Raw genomic sequence first — 25036 nt, 5'->3', positions numbered from 1 at the left:
TCACTTGTAGAGAAAAACTGCATAAATAAGTCAGGGAACAGTGACTATTGTATGAGTATACGGTAGTAGAAATAGTGATGTGATTGCAGGTCAGGTTACCATATGTCTCAGTGTGCCAGGGACAGTTCTGGATTATACCTATTTTCCTGGCATGATTAACAGTACCTCCTGACACTACTAAAAGTTTTGGATGATAAATTGATGTGGTCACCCTAATTATAGTAATGTATGATACACTTGTGTCATAGCTTCCCTCCTCATAGCTCTGGTTCTAAGATAATTTTCAATAAAACTACCACTAGCTTCTTGGGCTTTTTCTCAACCCTAGGAGTGGACTGGGCTGGTATCCCAGAAAGACCAGTGAGCAGGTGCAGACTGCTGGTGAGCGGATTTTCTCACTGAATGCACTGGTGGGAGAGTTGGGGTGAGGTGGGATTGTGGTGAGGTTGTCACCATGGGGGCCATATCCCCTGCTTTTATAGGGGTCATCAAACATGGGCAAAACTCTTTAGCTTGCTCTAGGAGCCAGGGTTATATGGAACAGTGCCTAAAAGAGCTACTCCCGGCCGGGTGCAGCAACTCACACCTGTAATCCAAGCACTTTGGGAAGCTGAGGTGGGCAAATCACTTGAGGTCGGAAGTTCAAGACCAGCCTAACCAAAATAGTGAAACCTTGTCTCTACTAAAAATATAAAAATTAGCTGGGTGTGGTGGCATGTGCCTGTAGTCCCAGCTACTTGGGAGGTTAAGGCAGGAGGATCACTTGAACCCAGGAGGCAGAGGTTGCAGTGAGCCGAGATTGCACCACCAGACTCCATCCTTGGCGATAGAGTGAGACTCCAACTCATATAATAATAATAATAATAATAGTAATAATAAAGAGCTACCCCTTGCTTCATACAGTGCATTGCTAAATTCTGCAAAATTGTCTGCGCTTCATGTCGTCCAGTATCCTTATAAGAATATGGTCCTGGCAGTTCCCCGACAGTAGGAATGGGATTGCTCATTTTCTTGGTCCTGTTGTGTAGCTGTAATAGTTAGATGGGGATGTGATTGATGCAAAGACATCAATAGCTCTAAGCTATTATAATGACAAAGTATATAGAATTCATGGAGATGTGTACATAAAACAAGAGGTGTCACAGCAAGCAACTGGAAGTAAGTTGTGGTTTCCCAGGTCACCAAAGTTCCCTGCTGGAATTTACTGCTGTGGTCAAGGCTGGCTTCATGGATATATGGGCTGTGTAGTTACAGAGGCCCCTGTGCTTAGAATGTCACTGTGCTTGGTTTGATGATCTTTTGTCACCATTTTGAAGTTCTTGATAATTCTTTGGTAAATGTCTCTCATTTTCATTTTGCACTGGGTTCATCAAATTCTGTAGCTGGTCCTGACTGTGGACAATGCCAACCAAATAGTAAGAGGATTTTCTTTGCCATTCTCAAGTTAGGTTTGTTTGTTTTAATGGTCTCCTTTCCCCAATGAGTTCTAGTTTCTGTGACGATTCTGGCTACATGTCTTTCTAGCCTTTCTAAGAAACTGGTGCAAAACAACCTTATATGCATCCCTGAGATAATGACAATGAGAAGAAGGTGAGGCCAATTTCTAAAAAGTCATTTCTTAGTAGGCCCAGGCTTCAGGCCTGTCCTGAGGATCATTCCTGCATTTGGTTAAGGAGGAAGGAAGATAAGTGATCGATTTTGTTTCACCTGAAAATTGCTGGGCCACAAATTTGGATAACACCACAACTGGAATCCCTATACCTTCTGCAAAGGGTACAGGCATAGGCATTGTGTCCTGATCACTGCCTTCATGAAAGGGTAACTGCTAGAACTAAGGTGGGGTGGGGGAGGTGGGCACCTGCAGTAATCCAACTTTAAGTATTTGCCATCTGGATTTCTGGGCTGGTATTCTCTGTTTGGAGGAATTCTTACTGGCTAGCATGCTACAGTAGCATGTGCCTACAAAGCCTTCTATTTGCTATTCCTGGGATATGTCTCAGACTTTGGGTCCATGTGGTTAGATTCTACTTTGAAGGTCATTATGGTCCAGGCCAGACACTGCTTAGGCTGCAAGGAATGGGAAATGCAGGCATTAAGGAAGAATCAAGCTGCCAAAGGTATTTCCTTAAAAGTTGCTTGTGAGTGTACAAAGCCATAGTGGAGGGAAAATCGTGTACCCAGTAGGGAAACCAGTGTCAAAATCTGAAAGATTAGAATGCTTATTTGGTTGTGGGGAAAAGGCAAGGACATATGATAGGTTGGATCAAGGTTGGTGACCACATGAGTAAGGAGATGGAACAAGAAACAAGGGGTGGCATGATTTGGTGTGGTGCAGTTTAGGAAATTGGGGGTATATGGAAAAGTATTCTTTAGTTTTTTGTTTTTTATTTTTTTATTTTTATTTTTTTTGAGACGGAGTATCCCTCTGTTACCCAGGCTGGAGTGCAGTGGTGCGATCTCAGCTCACTGTAACCTCCACCTCCCAGGCTCAAGCGATTCTCCTGCCTCAGCCTCCTGAGTAGCTGGAACTGCGGGTGCATGCCACCACGCCCAGCTAATTTTTGTATTTTTAGAAGAGACAGGGTTTTGCCATCTTGGCCAGGCTGATCTCAAACTCCTGACCTCAAGGGATACACCAGCCTTGACCTCCCAAAGGGCTGGGATTACAAGTGTGAGCCACCACGCTGGGCCTGGAAAAGTATTCTTTTAATGTGAAGCCTGGCGTGCAATCCAGGATGAAAGCAGCTCAGTAAAGGCACCACAAAAAAGTGGACAACAGATGGTATGATGGTTACTTTGTTTGCCTCTGGATCCATTCCCCCTTTGTCTCTGTCCTGCTCTGTGGCATAGAAAGCTGAATGCAATAGAATCTATCACGTGGGCTCTCTTGCTCTCCGGTTTCCACTTGGTTCAGCCACTGGGAGGCACAGCAGGAGATGGGAGGGCAGAAGGGGAGAGAAGCTCCCCACCTGGCCCTGTTCCTGACTGTGGTTGTCTGCTGCCATAGTTGTAGCTCCCTGAGCAGCCTGCATCTCCAGTTCTCAACCTGGCCCTAGTCATTCTGTTTCCTCTAGCTCTCAACTCTTTAGGCCTTGGGGGATCATGGGTTTCCTTTGTTGCTAGTCCCATTGTTGCTACTAGTGCTGCAGTTTCCTTTAATCCTGCTCTAGCCTCTAGAAATAGTCTTTTATTTTATAAACAAAATAGCCTTTTTATTTATAAAGTTTTGTCAAAAAACCCCTTTGGGTGTGAATTCTTTTCTTGCTAGGACCCTGACCAATACAGATGTTTCTGCAGCGTTGGCACTTTTACCCCTTCCCACTTTCCTGCCCCCTTCATTCAGCACTGCTCAAGATAATCTCTTTTCTGGCTTACTGGCAATGTTTTCCAGTGACTGGGTGGCAGGGTTGTGGTACTGTGGAAGGAGCACAAATTTGGACACCCAAGGCTGAAGTCCAATCCCAGGTTCTGTGCTGTGCTTGTGTGTTTTGTGTCCTTCACTTACATATTTTTTTGTTTTCTTTTGAGACAGACTATCGCTCTTTTGCCCAGGCTGGAGTGCAGTGGTGTGATTATAGCTCACTGCAGCCTCAACCTCCTGGACTCAGGCCATCCTCCAACTTTAGCCTCCCAAGTAGCTGGGACCATTGGCACATACCACCATGCCCAGCTAAATTTTTTGGTATTTATATAGAGAGGAAATTTCGCCATGTTTCTCAGGCTGGTCTTGAACTCTTGGGCTCAAGCAATCTGCCCACCTGGGCCTCTCAAAGTGATGGGATTACAGGGGTGAGACACCGAACCTGGCCTACTTAAATTCTTTTTACCTTAATTTTCTCTTCTGTAAGAAGGGTATAATAATGCCATTTTAACTAGGTGATACTCAGATGAACTGTTGGTAAAATGCTATGTAATATAAGTGAATTTTTAATTCACAGTCATGATTTTGGTCCATGATCTCACATTTCCTTTGCTAGTCTCATGAGTACAATGTATCTAAAATGCAAGGATTCATTGCATTTGATATTTTGATGTCTTTTTATCCCAGTCATGTGCACTGCTTTTGAGAATTTGTGTGCTTTCACAGCTAAAGGGTCAGCAAGAAAGTACTGATGGAGCTGTGCAAGAAGAAGTATGTGGACAGCTTTTGTCCCTTTTAGGTGGTAATTATGTGAGACCCAGGTGTATACGGGAGGTGGAAGAGTAGAGAACTAAGGGCTAGAGTTACGCACATCTTGGTGGCTTTGTTTTATCTCCCAGGGTGATGGTTCTCAAATGTGGTCCCAGGACCAGTTGCATCAGCATCACCTAGAACCTGATAGGAATGCAAATCATTTTGTGTTTTTAAAAAGCCCTCTGTGTGATTTTCTGATGCACACTAACATTTGAGAACACTGTCCTAGGAGGAGTGACTTTGCTACACTTGGGATACTTCCCCTAGGCCGTCAGTATATTAAGAGATACTGTGGCTGGGTGGGGTGGCTCACACCTGTAATCCGGGCATTTTGGGAAGCCAAGGCTGGAGCATCACTTGGGGGTCAGGAGTTCAAGACCAGCCTGGCCAACATGGTGAAAACCCCTTTAACTAAAAATACAAAAATTAGCTGGGCATGGTGGCAGAAGTCTGTAATCTCGGCTACTCAGAGACTGATGCCAGAGAATCTCTTGAACCTGGGAGGTAGAGGTTGCAGTGAGCCGAGATCGCACTCCAGCCTGGGTGACAGAGTGAAACTCTGTCTCAAAACAAGCAAACAAACAAACAAGCAAGCAAACAAACAAACAACTTCTGTATGGGAATTAGTGGGATTAGGTGAATGGGTATATGACTTTGTATTTCCCATAGGATATTTCAGGGCTTTTGTTTATGTTATCTATTTAGTTTTCTGTTTACTAAGATATTACACTGACTCCTAAGTAATTGAATAAAAACTTCATGCTCATAAATATGGAAGAATCTCAGTATAATAATTTGTTTTTACTTTAGTTTTGCTATAATATGGGTCAAATTACAATACCTAAAAACATAATTGCTCAAATAATTGGTCAACAACACAGTTAGTCAATAGGCAAATTTTCTGTTCCCCAAGTAAGCTTTTAAGAATAGTTTATCTTAATAATAATTCTCTTATTAAATATTAAATATTAAAATATTTACCTCAAGTTGGACTCACCTATTTACCCCATATGATTCCTTGGGGCAGGGTCAGGTAAGTGGCTGCCCAAAACTATATATGTAGATCATTAATGTAGGTTCAGAAATATATTTCAACCTATATTATATTGCACAGTAATTTTGGTGTTAAATTAGTTTGGGTTCTAAGCTTGCCTTTATGTATCTTTGAATAAACTCTTTGAGCTTCATCTTCTTCATCTACAAAATACCAAGAATTTTCCCTTAGTCATTTGACTGATTATCATTTTCTCTTTTATTTAACAGCTGGAAGCATTTACTAATTTTTTTGTGAAAGATGGTTGTAAGACACTGAAATTTTTGTACCAAGAAGGAGATGTACCTGGTATTGGTAAGAATTTTATGAGGGCAATGTGCCAGTAATTAGTTCACGCACGTTAAAGTGCAGCATACTTTTTCTCTTATACATAGATAATCTTTTATTTATAAAGAAAATGTTACCAGAAGTTTACGCATAAGAAATATAGTGCCTTAAGAACAACACATTCTCAGCCCAAATACATGTTTCAGGCCTTGCTATAATGTTTCAGGAGAAAATATCCTTATAGAAATCATTGACCTCTGCTGGGAATACACATTTTCATTAGAATTTAATTGCATTTTCCCCGAAACAGGTGGAGCCATTTTGTCCAGATGATTAGAAGTGGTGGTGAAACCACTCCAGAGCCCCGCAGCTGCCCCCTGCGGTCCTGTCGCAGCATCTTGTGCCTGCTGCAGCTGTCACTTGGAATAGCTGGGTTTCCCTACTGTGCATATTATGCCTGAACTAATTAACATGCTACCAGCTTGTTAAAACTTTGTTTTAATAACTAGATATGTGGGTTACTCTTTTGGTCTGAGACTACTCATCATCAGAGTCCTGTGGATTTACCTTCAACACATCCCTCCCATTGCTTCTTTCTCACTTGGTTCCTCTGCTGCCTCAGGCTAGGCCTTCCCTGGTGTTCCAGATTGAAAACCAGTATCTCTGTAATCAGATTCTCCCTCTGAAACCCGTACTGCTTATTCCTGCCAAATATATCTTTTATTGTTCCGCTATTTATTGGATTGGCTCCAGATCTCATTTATTCAAGGCCCGCTGTCATCTGGACACACAGTGCTTGTCTAGTCTGATCTCCTACTCTTCCAGATGTGAATTTGCTGCTCTCTTTAAGCCCCTCTTCATTGCTTTCTGCATATTAGAGTTATTTCTTTTCCCCTTCTCTGCTCTCCTGGCTTTTCCAGATTGCTTTTCTTCTCTCCACTCAGCATACCCTAGCCCCCTCCTTCAGAACACCTCCAACAGAGCCCTTCCCAGGGTGTTCCAACCCACAGCCATGGCTATTCTCCAGATTCCTGTCTCATTTACAGTATCCATGTAAATATAGTACTTGATTGTGTTCTTCTACCTTCCTCCAATTGTTTAATATTTAAGTCTTGCTTCTTTGACAAAATATGTAAACTCACAATTAGCAACTAGGTTGGCTTTGTGGATTTTCTGTCTCTCATGGTTCTTATCGTGGGAGGATTATTGTGTGGTCTGTATTTTTATAACTTGTTAAAAATTAAAACAATAGCTGAAAATTGAAGAAAGATAAAATATCTATAATTAGAAGCAAAATACAGTCCCAATCAGTTGGAGAAAACACTGTTAATATTTCTCTATAACTGGTTTATATACATATTTTATAAAAATGGGGTCCAATTCTAGATATTATTCTATAGTGGCTGTTTAATTTTGATAATATTGTCTTCTTTATGCCAATAAGTACATTTATCCAATTAAAATGTTAACACTTGCGTTTTATTTCATTAGGATGATATAACTGTAATTTTCCAAACTGATCTCTCAGTAGAATTTAGGTTGTTTACAACTTTTCACTCCCTGAAACAATGCCTCAGTGAATATTACTGAATACAAATCTATGTGGATTAGGAATAAATTTTAGGAGAAATTCTCAGAAGGGAAATTGCCAGAGCAAAGGGTACACATATTTTTAATCATTATTTTTGCTACTTACGAAAGTACATTTATCAGTTTGGTAAATATTCATCTACATTTCTTTGTTGTTGTTGTTGTTGAAACAGAGTCTCACTCCGTCACCCAGGCTGGAGTGCAATGGTGCGATCTTGGCTCACTGCAGCCTCCGCCTCCCGGTTCAAGTGGTTTTCCTGCTTCAGCCTCCTGAGTAGCTGGGATTACAGGCACACACCACTGCGCCCGGCTAGTGTTTTGTATTTTTAGTAGAGACGGGTTTTCGCCATGTTGGCCGGGCTTGTCTTGAACTCCTGGCCTCAGGTGATCCACCTGCCTCAGCCTCCCAAAGTGCTGAGATTTCATAGGTATGAGCCACCACACCCAGCCTACATTTCTTTCTTATATGCATGTGTTAACATATAAATGCTTATTATCAGCTAAAAATGTGGTTATATAATACATTTTATTCTTGACTTGGTGTTTGCATTTGACAGGGTAGCCTAGATATTTTTTTATGTCATTATATAAAGATTTATCTCATTCAAAAAATTTGGTATAATGTAACATTCCATTATACAGCTGCATTGTGATTTTAGAAATCATTCCCTATTGATGGTCACATCTCTCCTCTTCATCAGGAAAACTCAAGCTTGTCTTATGTCTTATCAGCCAGAACTGTGTCACATGGCTACCCTGGGGGCCAGGGAGGCTGAGAGAGCAGTTTTCTTTCTAGGGATGTACACAATGGGACAAAGTCAGGTTCTCTTAGCAAAGAAAAAGGGGAGGGTAGTAAATCCCTGTGCAGTCTCGATAAATGGGCATTTGGGCTCTTATATTGCTACATACCATGTATCACTGTTCTTAGGCTGCAAGCAACAGAAATAGATCTGGCTTATATGAGCAGAAAACAGTGTTTTGGGAGGCGGAAGGTGGATAACAAAATTTAGAACCAGTTGAACAATCAGGTCTTGGAAAGGACAAGAATAGAGCATTTCCACAGATTTCAGGGCAGTTTCTGTAGGATTCATCAGTAGACTTCCATCTCTCAAATCCCTTTTTTTCTTTGTGTGTATTTATTCAAGGTTTATATTCTTGCAGAGTCTAATTAGTCTAGTTCTTACATGCCCACCTCTACGGAGCCCTGGCACTGGTATCCTCCAGAATCACAGGGCAGGAGGAATCTCCCAACCCCCCAAAAAAGAAAGGCTGGGCAGACAAAACATTTCTGTGGCTTTGTGATGTGGATATTCTATTTCTTTCTTTCCTTTTTTTTTTTTTTTTTTTTGAGATGGGGTCTCACTAGGTTGCCCAGGCTGGAGTGCAGTGGCATGATGATGGCTTATTGCAGTCTTGACCTCCCAGGCTCAAGTGATTCTCCCGCCTCAGCCTCCCGAGTAGTTGGGACTACAAGCACATGCCACCACACCTGGCTAATTTTAAAAAATTATTTGTATTGACAAGGTCTTGCTGTGTTGCCCAGGTTGGTCTCAAACTCCCGGGTTCGAGCAATCCTCCTGCCTTGGCCTCCTAAAGTGCTGGGATTATAGGTGTGAGACACTGCACCTGGCCGATTTTCTATTTCTTTTATTACATTTTAAATTGGCTATTGCTGCAAATAGAAGGCTGTTGATTTTTGCAAATTAACATTGTGACCAACTATCTAACATAATTCTCATATTTTTAATAGTTTTTCTAATTAAAAAAGATTGATAATTAAATGTTTAATTTTCATTGAAATTAGTTCAAGGAAGGATTTAATAGAAGGTGGATACAATGAGTGTATTTAGTACAGGAACTGGACCTTCTTGGGGGAGTCAATGAAGGCTTCCTGCGATAGTGGCATTTCCGCTGAGATCTGAAAGATGAGTAGGAATTTGGTAGGTAAAAGGTTGGGGATGGGATAGGAGAACAGCTTGTGTAAGGCCCTGAGGCCAGGCCAAAAGGAACAGACATACAGAGTTCAGAGAAAGGTACCCAGAGGAGGCTGCAATTTAAGATGCAGTTATTGGCTGGGCACGGTGGTTCACGCCTATAATCCCAGCACTTTGGGAGGCTGAGCCAGGCAGATCACTTGAGGTAAGGAATTTGAGACTAGCCTGGCAAACATCGTAAAACCCTGTCTCTACTAAAACTACAAAAAATTAGCCAGGCATGATGGCGCATGCCTGTAATCCCAGCTACTTGGGAGGCTAAGGCACAAGAATCACTTGAACTTGGGAGGCGGAGGTTGCAGTGAACTGAGATTGTGCCACTGCACTCCAGCCTGGGAGACAGAGCAAGACTCCATCTAAAAAAAAAAAAGGGAAAAAGATGCAATTATTGGGCAGGCATGGTGACTCACACCTGTAATCCCAGCACTTTGGGAGGCCGAGGCAGGTGGATCACCTGAGGTCGGGAGTTTGAGACCAGCCTGGCCAACATAGTGAAACCCCGTCTCTAGGAAAAAAATACAAAAATTAGCCGGATGTGGTAGCACACGCTTGTAGTGCCAGCTACTCAGGACGCTGAGCCAGGAGAATGGCTTGAAGGGAGGTGGAGGTTGCAGTGAGCTGAGATCTCACCACTGCACTCCAGCCTGGGCAACGGAGCGAGACTTTGTCTCAAAAAAAAAAAAAAAAGATGCAATTATTGACATCTTCTAGTAGACCCCCCCAAAAAAGTATTCTATGACCATATTGAAAACTTCTTACAATAAAGTAAAAGAGGAAACAATGGTGTAAAAGCCACAGTAACTTATCTCATTTGACTTGTTATGTGATGATATGCTAAGTTCTTGACTTTTGTTTTCAGAATGCGGTCGAACTATTCCTGGAGCAACTAAAGGGGCAAAAATGATGAAATTGTATATAGACAATGCAGCCCCGGATAAACTAAAAGGACTGTGCATATTTTTTGTTCGTTGCCGTAATGATGTTGCCATAAATGTTAAAACTGTTCAAGAGGTATGTTTAAAAATTTCCACAAAACATAAACACTGAATATATTTTCATAGTCATGCTTTACTTTGCTTTCCCTTTTTAAATATAGGACTGAATTGAGTTCCAAGAAAATAAATGTATTTATATATTCAAAGAAATTGACTGTAATAGAGCTTAGTTATATTGATACTTTAGATACTGCTTTTAATTTCATGAAAATTTCATTTCTTGATGGTGTGCAAATAATTTTTATCCTCCCATTCACTAGGAAGACATTTAATTTTGTTGATGCAAAATACTAGTTACTTTATTTAACTTCCTCTTCACTCAATATTTTAGCTCTCTTATCGTTTTAAAAGAAGAAGAGAGAGTTGTCCTAGAGCCTGGACATTGCTAACCTAGTTCTGGGAAGGCAGGATGATGGAATGGGAAAAGCAATAATTTTAGCTGTATAGACCCAAATTTGCCTCTTAGCTTCACCACTGACTAATCACTTAAGTGTATCCTCTGGAAAGTTGCTCATCCTTTCTGAGACTTAGGTCTCTACATTCTTAAATTGGGAATAATAGTACACACCTGACAGGATTGTAGTGACACTAAATGATAGTAAAAACAAATTCTTATTATATTGCCTGACATACAGTAGGCTTTCCACAAGTTCTCTTTGTTATTCTTAGAGAGTCTTAATACCTTTTACAATGGGAAAGGGAACTGAAGTCTAATCTTGTTCCTTTTCTGTTATGATAAAAGAGAGCTTATTTAGCTTGGTTTAAGATTTTAGGTTGGCAGTTATTTTTCCCTGACCCCTTGTAAATATTTCATGGTATTTCTTGTGGATGATGAGAGCACTCCTGTTGGTGTAATTCATAGGTAATCTGCCTTTTTTTCTTTCTGTTTGCTTTTGCTCTTTGTCTTCAAAGTCCTGTAGTTTCATCACAATGCCTCTATGTATGGATATTTCCTCAATTTGTCTTCCATTTCATTAATTCTTTCTTCAACTTATCCATGATTTCATCCATTCATTTTTATAATTTATCTTTTGTTTTAGCTCAGTTATATGTGCATGTAAAGAGAGAAAGAGTCCTTTTATGAAATAGTATAAGTCTTTCATAACTGAAAAACTGACTTCTATTCTCTGGAAGCAACTATTAAACCCTTTTAATGGATTCTTTTATTTACCTGTATGTCTCTAAATAATATGCTCTGATTGCTCCTTTTGTCAATTTAGACATTATCTGTGGCCAGTCACGATGGCTCACACCTGTAATCCTGGCACTTTGGGAGGCTGAGGCAGGCAGATTGCCTGAGCTCAGGAGTTCGAGACCACCCTGGGCAACAGAGTGAAACGCCGTCTCTACTAAAATACAAAAAATAGCTGGGTGTGGTGGTGCACTCCTGTGGTCCCAGCTACTCGGGAGGCTGAGGGATGAGAATCGCTTGAGCCCCGGAGGCAGAGGTTGCAGTGAGCTGAGATCACACCACTGCACTTCAGCTTGGGCTACAGAGTTAGAAAAAAAAATAAATAAAAGAAGACATTTTCTGTGGACTTTTCTCTCTGGAAGATGATAATTTAGCTCTTTTTCTACCTTCTGACCCTTGTTTCTCCATCCCTCTATTCTTCCAACATAGTTATATTCTATTTGACTTAGCTAAATATTTGTTTACATCATTATAACTAAATGTAATCACAGATGAGCCATGTAATGTAACAGTGGTTCTTAAACTCAAACCCATTTTCTTCATAATACTAAGATGCTAGTTGCCCTTTTCACCAATGTTGACATTTGACTGATGGTGCAGAAGCAACGGTGGGAAAAACTACTGATACCTTGACACAAATCAAGATGACACCAAACTGTATGAGTAGTAATTGTATACTTTATTGCCACACACTCACAGTTAAAAAACTAGCAATCAATTTTTTGGTGGCCCTAGACAAGTTTTTTAATTTTAATTTTTTGACTTGGGATTTCTAAATCACTTAAGATGTATTAATTGAAATGTCACGCATGGGTGCTGGGCTTTTGATTTCTGGGCTTTTGGTTTCTTATGGCTGGTAATTTATCCCACCAAACTTCTGGGCAAGGGCTTTTCACCAGAAAAAAAAAAAAAAAAATCATGGACAGGGCAACTTTCAACTGAGGATTTTCTTTACGCAGGTTTGGTTCCATGTCCCTCACCTTGAATAGGCTCCAGGCTATTGCTCCTTTCCTATGCAGAAATTAAAGCACCAAATAAAACATCACTTTGATGAGCAAATATGGGAATAATTAAATTGGGGACAGAATATAAGTTTGTTGACTTTAGAACGCTAAGGTTCATAACCACTTAAGATTCCCTAATAAAATGTGTTAGTTGTCTATGTTTATTGCAATATAAAACAGGTTGTGATTTTTCAGTTCTTCAGTGGGATTAGCATGTGAAATAACATTTAAACTCCACTCTTTCAGGAAGCTCTATTTACTGTTCTGGATGCATCGAAAGGACTCTTAAATGGAATTAGGGATATGTTGGCAAATATATTTCTACCAGCTGTTCTTGCAACAAATAACTGGGGTGCTTTAAACCAGTCCAAGCAGGGAGAATCTGAAAAACATATTTTCACTGAAACCATCAACAGATATCTTTCATTTTTAGATGGTAAGTATAAAAGTTAATGTTTAGCAAATTGCAGAAAAGAAGCAAATTAACTAAGATATTTCATAAACATTAGAGAAAAAGTTTCTATCTTAAAAGATGTTAATCAAAGTAATTATGAGACTTAGAGGTAAGAAATGAAATCATTAGAACTCATTTTTGAGGATCTTTGGTGGAGTAAGATATATTTTCTTTTTAATTTTATGTTATAGCAGGAGGAATCTTTTTCTATAATATTAATGAAAATTTTCACCATATTAAAATATATACTTCATTATGAACTCTTTAAATCTATACTTTTGTTTTTTCATATTGTTACAATGTACAATTTTGTCAGTAAATTGTGAAGTCATAATCTAATGATTAATTAGAATTATATTTCTGTAAAGTATTAGATCTTTAACATTTCAGTAATTAGAGCATAAAAGTACACATTGACATTTAACACATTGACATTAAATACTTCTTAAAATTAAATATTATTTAATATTTTTATTAATATATTTAAAATATGTAATATATAAATTAGTATTAAATGTCTTTTTTTTCCTTTTTAGGTGCTAGAATAAGTATTGAGGGAACAGTGAAGTTAAAGACAATAGACAATGTTGATTTTTCCAAACTGCACACCTTTGAAGAAGTAACTGCTGCAGCCAGCAATTCAGAAACTGTTCGTCAGCTAGAGGAAGTGCTGATGGTATGGTACAAACAGATCGAACAGGTGAATTGACTGAAACAATTGCATCTGGACTAGTAGTTTTTATGTGCGTCGTAGCCATTGTATTTTATCTCTAAATGTAAAGGGAAGAGGTATCTCCTTTGACTTTCTTCCAGAATCTGGTTTGAAACTCAGCCAATTTTTGGCTCTAGAGCAAAATCATTCTTCTTTGTGGACCACTTAAAATCAATTTTAAGATATTTCTCACTTCAAGGAAGAAAACATAACAATATGGGTTGAGAATGAAAGAATGAAGAATCAGGAATAGCCATCATTTATCCCCAGTAATGTTTAAATTGTTGATACTCTCCATAAAAGAGAGAGGGAAAAGACACAGCGAAGAGCCAGAGTGCTAGACACTAAATAAGCACCTCTTGGTCGATCAGTGGAGTTGTCTGTGCTGTCAAAGAAGTTCAGACTAGGTGGTTTGACATCAGCATCACAGTGGCAAGCCTGCAGCTCTATGGTCAAACTTTTTCTGGCAGTAAGAAAAGTAGTGATAGGAATACAACATATGTCAAAATTTTGAGAGGCACCAACTTATGCTATAAACACTGTGAAAGAAAATCGGCTATTACATAATTGCCCTAAACAGAAAGAGGACTCTAGGAACCACCCCCCAGATCTCTAGTTCATCAGCACAGGACAGCAGAACTAGACAAGAAAATCTTCAGTTATGTGAGGATCAAGGGGAAAAAATCTTGACCAGGCAGGAGGTACAGAAAAGCATTTCCAGTTTTACCTTTCTAGAACTATGTTAGGAGGAGGGCTGTGCAGTTGGAGTGGCAAAAATTGGAGGACTCCCCTAGGGTCTGGAGTGCTGGCCACAGCATTCGCTTCCAGGTGTCATTAGATGATTGAAACGGGTAATTGCCCACTGGATAACTCTTGCAGCCACCGTACCCAGCCAAGACTTCCTATTTAAAAAAAAAAATCTTTGGTGACACTTGGAATTGTCAGATTTTTAGTTGTTGCCAATATGTTGAGTGTGAAATGATATCTTGGTTTACTTTGTATTACTCTAAATACTATTGAGGTTGAGCATATTTAATGGCTATTTTGGTTTCCTCTGTGTTGAATTGCTTGTTTATATCATTTACCCACATCATTGCCTGTTCATATCATTTATCTGTATCATCCCTTTATTCGTTTGGATGGCTTGATGTTATCTTACTACATTTTTGGAGGTTAAATAATATTTTCCAGATATTAGTCCTATGTTGGTCCCCATTGTGTCATGTTTCATTTGGTATAGTGCCTTTAGTCATGTGGAAACTTAAGTTTTTAATGTAGATAAATATATTAATTACAAATGTTAATCCAGCCTCAACCTAGCTATCCCCAGTGACTACAAAAACTCTGTGCTTTTTGTATTTACTTATGAAACTCTTTCTTACTCCAGTGTTACGAAGACATTCTCTTAAATTCTTTATTTTAAATAGTGAATATAACACAGACCAAAAATGAATATGATGAAAGGAACAAACTGTAAAATGAACACCTGTGTAACCTTTGCACAAGTTAAAAAATAGAACAAGGCTAGGTATGGTGGCTCACTCTTGTAATCCCAGCACTTTGGGAGCCCAAGGCAAGAGGATTGCTTGAGCCCAGGAGTTCAGGACCAGCCTGGGTGACACAGTGAGACCCTGCCTCAAATTAAATAAATAAATAAATAAATAAATAAATAAATGAAAGAAAGAAAAAACATAGAACATTACCAACACCTTAAAATGCCCTTGCATTTCTCTTCCCAGTTTTAAACACCTTTTCTTCCCCCTAGTGGTAACTATTATCTTGACAATTATGCTTTTCAATTCCATGTTTTTCTTTCTAATTTTACCCTGTCTCCTACATTGTCTTTTAGAAATGTTACCATTTTATTTTTAACATTTAGGTGTTTAATCCATCTGGAATTGTGTGTGTATGTGTGATGTGAGGTAGAAATCTAATTTTGTGTTTTTCATGTACCTGTAGTTAGCCAATTGTCTCGAATTAAGATTCTCTGTTAAATTGTTTAATAGTCCATTTTTGTCTAACAAATTTGTAATATAACCTCTGTCATATATAAAGTTGTTAGACCCCTTTGTTTATCCCACTGATCTATTTACTTATTTTTTATACTATGCTGTGCTGCTTTAATTCCGTAGCGTTTTTCTAAACCAACATTTGGCACGCCAAGTGTTTTCTGTTTTTCGTCAAAACTACATTGACTATTTCAGGCTAATTGTTTTTCAAAATTAATTTTGAAACCAATTTTTAAAGTATCATGAAAAACTCTATTGAGATTTTTATTAGAATTTCGTTGAATGTGTACATTAATTTAGAGAAAACTGCTATCTTTATATTATTGAATTTTCCATCCATGAACATGATATACCTCCCCATTTAGGTAGGTCTTTTGTGTGTGTAAAATAAGTTTTAAAATTCTCTCCAAAAAGGTCTTGCATATCTTTCATTAGATTAATTCCCAGTTATCACTGTTTTTCTTTTCTGTTATAAATTGTACCTTTTGGAAATTAAATTTTCAGATTGCAAGATATCTTGTAAAGAAGTGGTACTAATTTTTATGTATATATCTAGCAACTTTACTAAATTGTTCACGTTTATTAATTGTAAAAAGTTTGTCTTTAGTCTTTTTTTTTTTTTTTTTTTTGGAGACAGGGTCTCATTCTGTCACCGAGGCTAGAGTGCAGTGGCATGATCATAGCTCACTGCAGCCTCCAACTTCTGGGCTTAAGTGATCCTCCCCCTTCAGCATCCTGAGTAGCTGGGACTACAGGCATGCACCACCACACCCAACTAATTTAAAAAATTTCTGTGGAGAAGGGGTCTTGCCTTGTTGCCCAGGCTGGTCTTGAACTCCTGGGCTCAAGCGATCCTCCACCTCAGCCTTCCAAAGTGCTGAAATTACAGGCAGGAGCCACTGCTCCCGACCTTAGATATGTTTGAAGTTTAAAAATGTATCAAACTATATCATCTGTGATTATGCTGTTTCTGGTTTTTTATTTCCAATTCTTATACCTTCTGTTTCTTTAGTTATCTTGTTCTGGGACATCTATTACCAGGTGGAATAGAAGTGGGTGGTGATTGTGGCAAACTTGTCATGTCCTTGGTTTTAAAGTGATGTTTTCTAAAATGTCACCTTTGGCCAGGTATGGTGACTCATGCCTGTAATCCAGACACTTTGGGAAACTGAGGCAGGAGGATTGCTTGAGCCCAGGAGTTTGAGACCAGCCTGGGCAACATAGTGACATGCTATCTCTACAAAAAATTACAAATTAGCTGTCTGTGGTAGCACTTGCCCGTAGTCCTAGCTACTCAGTAGGATGAGGCGGGAGGATTGTTTCAGCCCAGGAGGTTCAGGCTGCGGTGCTCTCTGATTGTGCCACTGCACTCTAGTGTAGGCAACAGAGCGAGACCCTGCCTCAGAACAAACATACAAACAAAAAAGCCCCCAAACCAAAAAACTACGTTCCCCCCACCACCGAAAAAAAAAACAAAAAAACAAAATAAATAAGAGAAACTGTCACCTTTAAATATTACGTTTGCTGCAGAGTTTTAGTAGATAGTATTTATCATGTTGTAGAAGTTCTCCTCTAGTCTTCATTTACTAAGAGTTCTTAAACATTATTTGGTGTTGAACATTATTTATACTTTTAGCTGCCTTCAAAAAGATGCAATCAGATTTTAACAAAGAAGAATATAACATTTCTATATTTTATAAATTTTTTTTGATTGCAGGTGCTTATTGAGAGTGAGCAGATGAGAAAAGAAGCTGATGATTCAGGTCCACTCACTGAACTGGAACACTGGAAACGCATGTCAGCCAAGTTCAACTATATCATTGAACAGATTAAAGGGCCAAGTTGTAAGGCTGTCATCAATGTGCTAAATGTTGCACACTCCAAACTGCTAAAGGTAAAAGGCTTTTTATTTAAAGTTTGGTATACTTCAGAACAAGCAGCTAGAAAATTATCCTGTTGAACTACTTCTTAGTGTAATATACTGGAATCGTGTTTAGAAGTGTTAGCGTTTGAGTAAGACTTTTACATATATCACAATTATTTCCAGAAGAGGAAATGAAGATTTATTTCTCAGTATTTCACAGACCAATTTTGACCATACTGCTATGGGGTGATTTCTAGGAAAGTGATGATCTTTTGTTTTCAAATTGTTTTTGAAATTGTAAATCAATGAAGAAAATCAATATAGGCTCGTGGAGGTAAACAACTGCATATAGAGTCAAAAGTAGAATACATCTCATCCCCACGATTCTACCTCTTTTCCTGGAGGTCATTTACAGTTTGGCTTGATTCTAGATCCTTTTCTTTTCTCTCTCTCTCTCTTTTTTTTTTTTTTTTTTTTTTAAACAGGATCTCATTCTGTCGCTTAGGTGGGGTGCAATGGTGTGTTCACAGCTCACTGCAGCCTCCACCTCCCAGGCTCAAGCGATTATCTTGCCTCAGCCTCCTGAGTAGTTGGGACTAACAGGCATGCGCTACCACACCCGGCTAATTTTCGTATTTGTTGTAGAGATGGGATTTCACCATATTGCTCTGGGTGGTCTCAAACTCCTGAGCTCAAGTGATCTGACCACCTTGGCCTCCCAAAGTGCTGGGATTACAGGCGTGAGCCACTGCACCTGACTTCTTTTTCTTTCTTTCTTTATATGTATTTCTTTCTTTGCACAGAAAAATAAACTAATACTTTTTTGGTAAAAGATTTAAGCAGTACGAATAAAACAAGTCTCTCTTAATCACATACTCTTAGCCCCACCACCCACAACTCTGTGTCCTGAATCGTAAGCACAGAAAGACAACCACATTTTTCTATTTTGTTTTTTTCTTCAAACATCTTCTGTGGTATTTATGTGTGAGTTTACTATGCATAAATGACATAGTTTAGTTTTGTGTTTCTAATTTTTAAATTAAATAAATGTCATAGCATAATACTTTTCAACTTCCCTTCCCTACCTTGATAGTATATCTTGGAGTTATGCCTGTTAGATGGAGCTTGAGCAGTATGGTTTTCCAAAAAATGTTGTTGTTGTTGTTTTTTGTTTGTTTGTTTTTAGACAGAATCTTACTCTGTCACCCAGGCTGGAGTGCAAAGGCACGATCACGGCTCACTGCAGCCTCGACCTCCCAGGCTTAAGCCATCCTCCCACCTCAGCCTCCTGAGTAGCTGGGACTACTGTCATACGCCGCCATGCCCAACTAATTAAATAATTTTTTAAAAAATGTCGTCCAGGCTAGTCTCGAACTCTTGGGCTCAAGCGATTTTCCCACCTCAGCCTCCCAAAGTGCTAGGATTGCAGGTGTGAGTCACTGTGCCTTGCCCAAAATGTTAATGTAGCCTATTAGGTTTTATCTGATCATTTCCCTGTTTGTGGACCAATTTTCCCCTTTCTTTTTTTGCAAGTCTGAGATATAATTCACATACTATTCATTTTATCCATTTAAAGTGAACAATTCAGATATTTTTAGTGTATTCATAACTGCACAAATATCACCACAATCCAATTTTAGAACATTTTCATCACCTCAAAGAGAAACTCTGTATCCTTTAGCTCTCACCTTCCCATTTCCAACATTCCCCCTTCCCCCAAGCCCTCTGTCTAGATTTGCCTATTCTGGACATTTTATGTAAGTGGAATCATAGATTCTTTGCCTTTTGTTACTGGTTTCTTTCACTTGGCATACTGTTTTCAAGGTTCGTCCATGTTGTAGCATGTATCGGTATGTCATTCCTTTTTATGGCTGGATCATATTCTGTTGTATGAATATACCACATTTTGTTTATCAGTTTATGGACATTTGCGTTGTTCCCATTCTTTTTGGCAATTATGCATAAGCTGCTATGAACATTCATGTACTGTACAACTTTTTGTGTTGATATATATTGTCATTTGTCTTGGTTATTATACCTAGGGGTGGAATTTCTGGGTCACATGTTAACTCTATGCTTAACTTTTTAAAGAAAATGGTTCCATTTCTATGTGTTTATAAATATTGCTGCAGTGGAAGCTTTTATATGTCCATATGCAAATATTTCCTTAGGTTGGATACTCCACAACTTTTCAGCACTAATTATTATAAATATATAACTTTACTAATAATTTTTCCAAGCAGGTGGCCTAAACCTGTAGTCTGAGCTACTTGGGAGGCTGAGGGAAGAGGATTGCTTGAACTCAAGAATTCTGAGCTGTAGTACACTATGCTGATTGGCTGTCCACATTAAGTTTGGCATCGATATAGTGATGTCCCAGGAGTGGGCTGATGAAGGTGCCTAAGGAGGGGTGAACTGATCAAGGTCGGAAACAGAGAAGGTCAAAACTCTTGTGCTGATCAATAGTGGGATCATGCCTATGCATAGCCACTGCACTCTAGGCTGGGCAATGTAGCGAGACCCTATCTCATTAAAAAAACTAAAAAAAAATGTTGGGGGGCCAACCTGACATGGAAAATGGCCTGTTTTATTTTGTTCTTTCCTTGTTAGTAGTGGAGTTGTTCAGTTTTTGCATGTTTACTGGCTATTCATATTTCTTTTGTGAATTTTCTTTTTGTATCTTTGCCTTATTTAGAAAAATTCAGACATTGTTTTGTACTGATTTATAGGAGTTCTTTATTTTTTAATGTTTTTGAGACAGGCTTCTCTTCATCACTCAGGTTGGAGTGCAGTGGCGCTATCATGATTCACTGCACCCTCGACCTCCCGGCTCAAGTGATCCTCCTGCCTCAGCCTCCTGAGTAGCTGAGACTATAGTCATGTGCTACTGTGCCTAACTAATTAAAAAAATTTTATTTATAGAGGTAGGGTCTCACTGTGTTGCCCAGGCTGGTCTCAAACTCCTGGGCTCAAGGAATCCTCCTGCCTCACACTCCCAAAGTGTTGGGAGTACAGATGTGAGCCACTGTGCCTGGCCACTTGGAGTTCTTTATATAATATGAATATTAATCACTTGTTATATTTGTTGGGTGAAGTAATTCACCATGACTCCTGGGCATCTCTGCACATTTTCACTATATATGAAAAGAATGCAAGGTCCATACTACTCTTTATCTGAACATCTCTCAGAGTTGTGTTTGCAGTGAGCAACCTTGAGGGGTCAGTTCACATGTACCCCAGACAAAGAGGAGAATTAGTTAACCGCTTACTGTAAAAAGGATACATTCCCCTAAACTCAATGTTCCTCACCTGTAACACAACCTATTGCAGGTGCAAGCATCAGTTTGTGGGTCATGGGGGAACAAACGCAACATAATGCTCATGCCAGTTGCTGTGATGTAATAAAATCCTTGTCTCTGACCCCAAATCTCATGTTTTCTCCCATCATCCATAAAACAGTAAAAGGCTAATGCATTAACTTCTAAGCAGGGTAAAATCCCAGACCCCCATATGGACCTTGACAATTACAGTGCAAACTTTTTCTTAGTCTGTGGCTTGTATTTTTTTTAAAACTTGAACACTTGAACTCATTTTAGACTTATAGAAGAGTCAACCAGGATAGTACAGAGAGTTCCTGCCTGCTCTTCATCTAGCTTCCCCTAATGTAAACATCTTCAAATTATTGTACAATGATCAAAATGAAGGGATAACATTGGTACAATACTATTAAAGATGCTACACACAATTTGTATTTCTCCAGGTTTTCCACTTATGTATTTTTATCTGTTCTGGGATCCAATCCAGGATCCTATTTGCATTTGACTGTCATGTCTCTTTAGCCTCCTCCAATGGAACAGTTCCTTAGTCTATACTTGTATTTCATGACCTTGATACTTTTGAATAGTAATGGTCAGTTATTTAGAAGAATGTCCCTCAATTTGGGTTTGTCTGATGGTTTCTCATGAATACATTGAAGTTATGCATCTTTGGTAAGAATGCCAGAGTTGATGTGCTCTTCCCAGTATGACTTATCAGGGGGTACATTATATTGATGTGCCTTATTACTGTTGATTTAAAATTGGTCATTTAGTTAGGGTGGAATTTGCCAGGTCTCTGTACTGTACACGTATTGTATTTTGTGGAAGATAACCTTAAACTACATGAATAGCTTTCATAGATGGATCTTGACTGTGGCAGTTATTACTGTGGTATGCTAATGGTGGTTTTCTAGTTCCCTCATTCCTTCCACGTTTATTAATCAGAATTCTTATGTAAGAAAAAGTTGTCTCTTCTCTCATTGTAGTTATGTATTTGATCATTTATTTTCATTAATATAGCCTCATGGGTATTTATTTCATGCTTTCGGTTATAATTGAATACTATCATTATTTAGTTTGTTGCTCAAATTGTGTTTCCTCTTTGGCCATCGGGAAATCTTTCAGGTTGGCTCCTGTGTTTCCTTCTGATTCCCTTACTCTATTTGGACCACTTCTTTACTCTCTACCACTAGATAATGCTGAAGGCTCATTTTGTATTTGTTCTGCCCTAGTCCTGAGATCAGCACTTCTCCAAGGAGCCTGGGTTTATTTTATTGGAGAGTAGTAATTAGGAACCGAAATCTGGGTGCTAGATGTGCTTTCTTATTGCTTATATTTTAATTTTTAAAAAATGGAATCATTTATAATGAATTTTTGTATTTAGTTGAAATAATTTTTTCAGCCTCTTATTGCTTTTGTCTTTCATGTATTGTTTAAAAAGACCTTCTTAAGAAGAATAAATTGGCTGGGCGTGGTGGCTCATGCCTGTAATCCGAGCACTTTGGGAGGCCGAGGTGGGTGGATCACCTGAAGTCAGAAGTTTGAGACCAGGCTGGCCAGCATGGCAAAACCCTGTCTCTGCTAAAAATACAAAAATTAGCCGGGAGTGGTGGCGCATGCCTGTAATCCCAGCTACTCAGGAGGCTGAGGAAGAAGAATTGCTTGAACCCGGGAGGTGGAGGTTGCAGTGAGCCGAGATCGTGCCACTGCACTCCAACCTGTGTGATGGGAGTGAGACTCCATCTCAATAAAGAAAAAAAAAGCAAAATTAAGGTTAACCTAAATTTAAAATAGAATTACCCTTTTCTTCTATTTCTAGGGTTTTATTTCTTTATGCTTTATTCTTCAGTTAACTTGGAATTTATTTGTGTGAATCATGTAAGATTTAATAGCAATGATAATAATAGCAGCTAACATTTATTGTGTGCTTACTATGTGCCAGGCATTATGTTCAGTATCTTACCTATAACATTTCATTTAATCCTCACATCAGCTGGATCAAATGGGTCTTATTATTATCTTCCCCATTTTGTATAAAGAACAGTGAGAGATTAAGTTTCTTGTCCAAGGTCACAGAGTTAGTAAGAGGGGAAGCAGGATATAGGTCATGCTCTTACCTCTTCAGCTAGCATTCTTTTTTCCAAATGGCTGGCTAATTTTCCCAGCACTGTTTGTCATTTTCTTTTTTCTTTTCTTGAGACGAAATCTCACTCTGTTACCCAAGCTGGAGTGCAGTGGCGCGATCTCGGCTCACTGCAACCTCCACCTCCCAGGTTCAAGCAATCCTCCTGCCTCAGCCTCCCGAGTAGCTGGGACTACAGGCATGTGCCACCACGCCCAGCTAATTTTCTTATGTTTAGTAGAGACAAGGTTTCGCTATGTTGGCCAGGCTGGTCTTGAACTCCTGATCTCGTGATCTGCCCACCTTGGCTGCCCAAAGTGCTGGGATTACCGGCATGACCCACCACACTCGGCCACTGTTTGCCATTTTCTTTTTTTTTTTTTTTGAGACGGAGTCTTGCTCAGTCGCCCAGGCTGGAATGCGGTGGCGTGATCTCGGCTCACTGCAAGCTCTGCCTCCTGGGTTCACGCCATTCTCCTGCCCCAGCCTCCCGAATAGCTGGGACTACAGGCGCCTGCTACTACACCCGGCTAATTTTTTTGTATTGTTAATAGAGACGGGGTTTCACTGTGTTAGCCAGGATGGTCTCGATCTCCTGACCTCGTAATCCACCTGTCTCGGCCTCCCAAAGTGCTGGGATTACAGGTGTGAGCCACCGCGCCTGGCCTTCATTTTCTTGTAATCATCATAATTTTTGCACGTCTACTCTTTGTTTTTCTTTTCCAGATTTGTCTTAACAATTCATGTATTTTCATCCTTTGGTATACATTTTGAAATAAGTTTATACAGTTTTTTTCTCCAGAATACCAAATTTTGAGACTTAGTTTTATATTTTTTTGAAATGTATGTAAATGGAGTCATATCATATATTCTGCAACCAGCTTTTACTCAACATTATTTGTGAGAATTCATCATGTTAATGTGTGCATTATTATTCATTTGCTACCTTTGTTTTTATTGCTGTATCACATTCTGTTGCATGAATGCACCACAATTTATTTATCTATTATCCCAGAATGGACATTTGGATTGTTTCTAGTTTGGGGTTATTGCAAGCAATGATTCAGTGAACATTCTTATTCATGTCTCCTGATGCACATGTGTGAGAATTTCTCTAAGGCATATCCCTAGGAGAGAATTTATGAATTTGTGGGTCAAAGGCATATACAATTTAAGCTCTTGGAGAGAGGTCTCTAATGATCTGCCATAGTGACCTTCAGACATTTTGTGTTAAAAATACTAATCTGTAGTCTTTAGAAAGGATACAAAGCAAATGTGGTAGCAAATCTATGAATGACATTGAGGAGGGCGGGAAAGAAATATATTGGATGACAATGTAAAGATCCAAGAAGGTCTTCAGTGGTAAGAGTGGGGGTGCCATACTGATATCCCAACTTCTTTGTTGGATGGGTTTGTTGACAAACTGTTTGGCTCCCATTATTTTTTTAACATGGTTTTGTTCAGAGCATGTTATTTCTGTTTTTGCTGGGTAGACTTCTCCATTTCATGCTCTCTTCATCTCCGACCAGTTCTCAAACAGGCACTTGATTTTATCATCCCTAGTATGTTAAGAATGGTCAGTTAATAGTAAGATAACATTTATTAAGACTACGTTAAAAATCCTGAAAGAATTTGAAAGAGAGAAATTGATCAACTTTGGATAAAGACTTAACAGTTTTAGTCGAATCCGTCGATAGAATGATATTACTGATACAAGTCAACTTGATCCTAGGCTGCTTTATGAGAGATGTAGTTTCCAGAAAAAAGGAAGGTGATGTTTTGGCTCTTCTCAGCATTGGCCAGATCACACTGAGGGCTTCCTTTCATTCCTGAAGCATGTGTGTTTAGAGTGATGTTGTGTGCGTCCAGAGTAGAAAGGCCAAGAGGTTGAAGCTATTAAGACCATGTCCTTGGAACCAACCCCAAAGCTCATCAATGATAGACTGGATAAAGAAAATGTGGCACATATACACTATGTGGCTATAAAAGGGAATGAGATCATATCCTGTGCAGGGACCTGGATGAAGCTGGAAGCCATTATCCTCAGCAAACTAACATAGGAACAGAAAACCAAACACCACATGTTCTCACTCATAAGTGGGAGTTGAAAAATGAGAACACATGGACACAGGGAGGGGAACATCACACACCGGAACCTGTCAGGGGTCAGCGGGGAAAGGGGAGGGGGAGCATTAGGACAAATAGCTAATGCACGTGGGGCTTAAAACCCAGATGAGGGGTTGATAGGGGCAGCAAACCACCATGGCACATATATACTATGTAACAAA

At 39.2% G+C, this 25036-nt stretch overlaps 1 protein-coding gene across 2 annotated transcripts in view; it reads left to right on the top strand.

Annotated features, from left to right (window-relative positions):
* The window catches only part of DNAH8 (dynein axonemal heavy chain 8), a 317698-nt gene that overhangs the window by 9124 nt on the left and 283538 nt on the right, over positions 1 to 25036 (top strand). The window contains exons 4-8 of one of the 2 annotated variants that reach the window (XM_028847604.2): positions 5438 to 5522; positions 9939 to 10090; positions 12517 to 12706; positions 13261 to 13424; positions 17163 to 17339. In XM_028847604.2, the coding sequence (XP_028703437.2) occupies positions 5438 to 5522; positions 9939 to 10090; positions 12517 to 12706; positions 13261 to 13424; positions 17163 to 17339 (768 nt within the window). The remainder of the gene's footprint in view (positions 1 to 5437; positions 5523 to 9938; positions 10091 to 12516; positions 12707 to 13260; positions 13425 to 17162; positions 17340 to 25036) is intronic. The other variant, XM_078000047.1, reaches the window with a different exon arrangement.

Source organism: Macaca mulatta, chromosome 4, assembly GCF_049350105.2.
Source record: "Macaca mulatta isolate MMU2019108-1 chromosome 4, T2T-MMU8v2.0, whole genome shotgun sequence".
Taxonomy (NCBI): domain Eukaryota; kingdom Metazoa; phylum Chordata; class Mammalia; order Primates; family Cercopithecidae; genus Macaca; species Macaca mulatta.
This window is presented reverse-complemented; position numbering and strand designations above follow the sequence as displayed.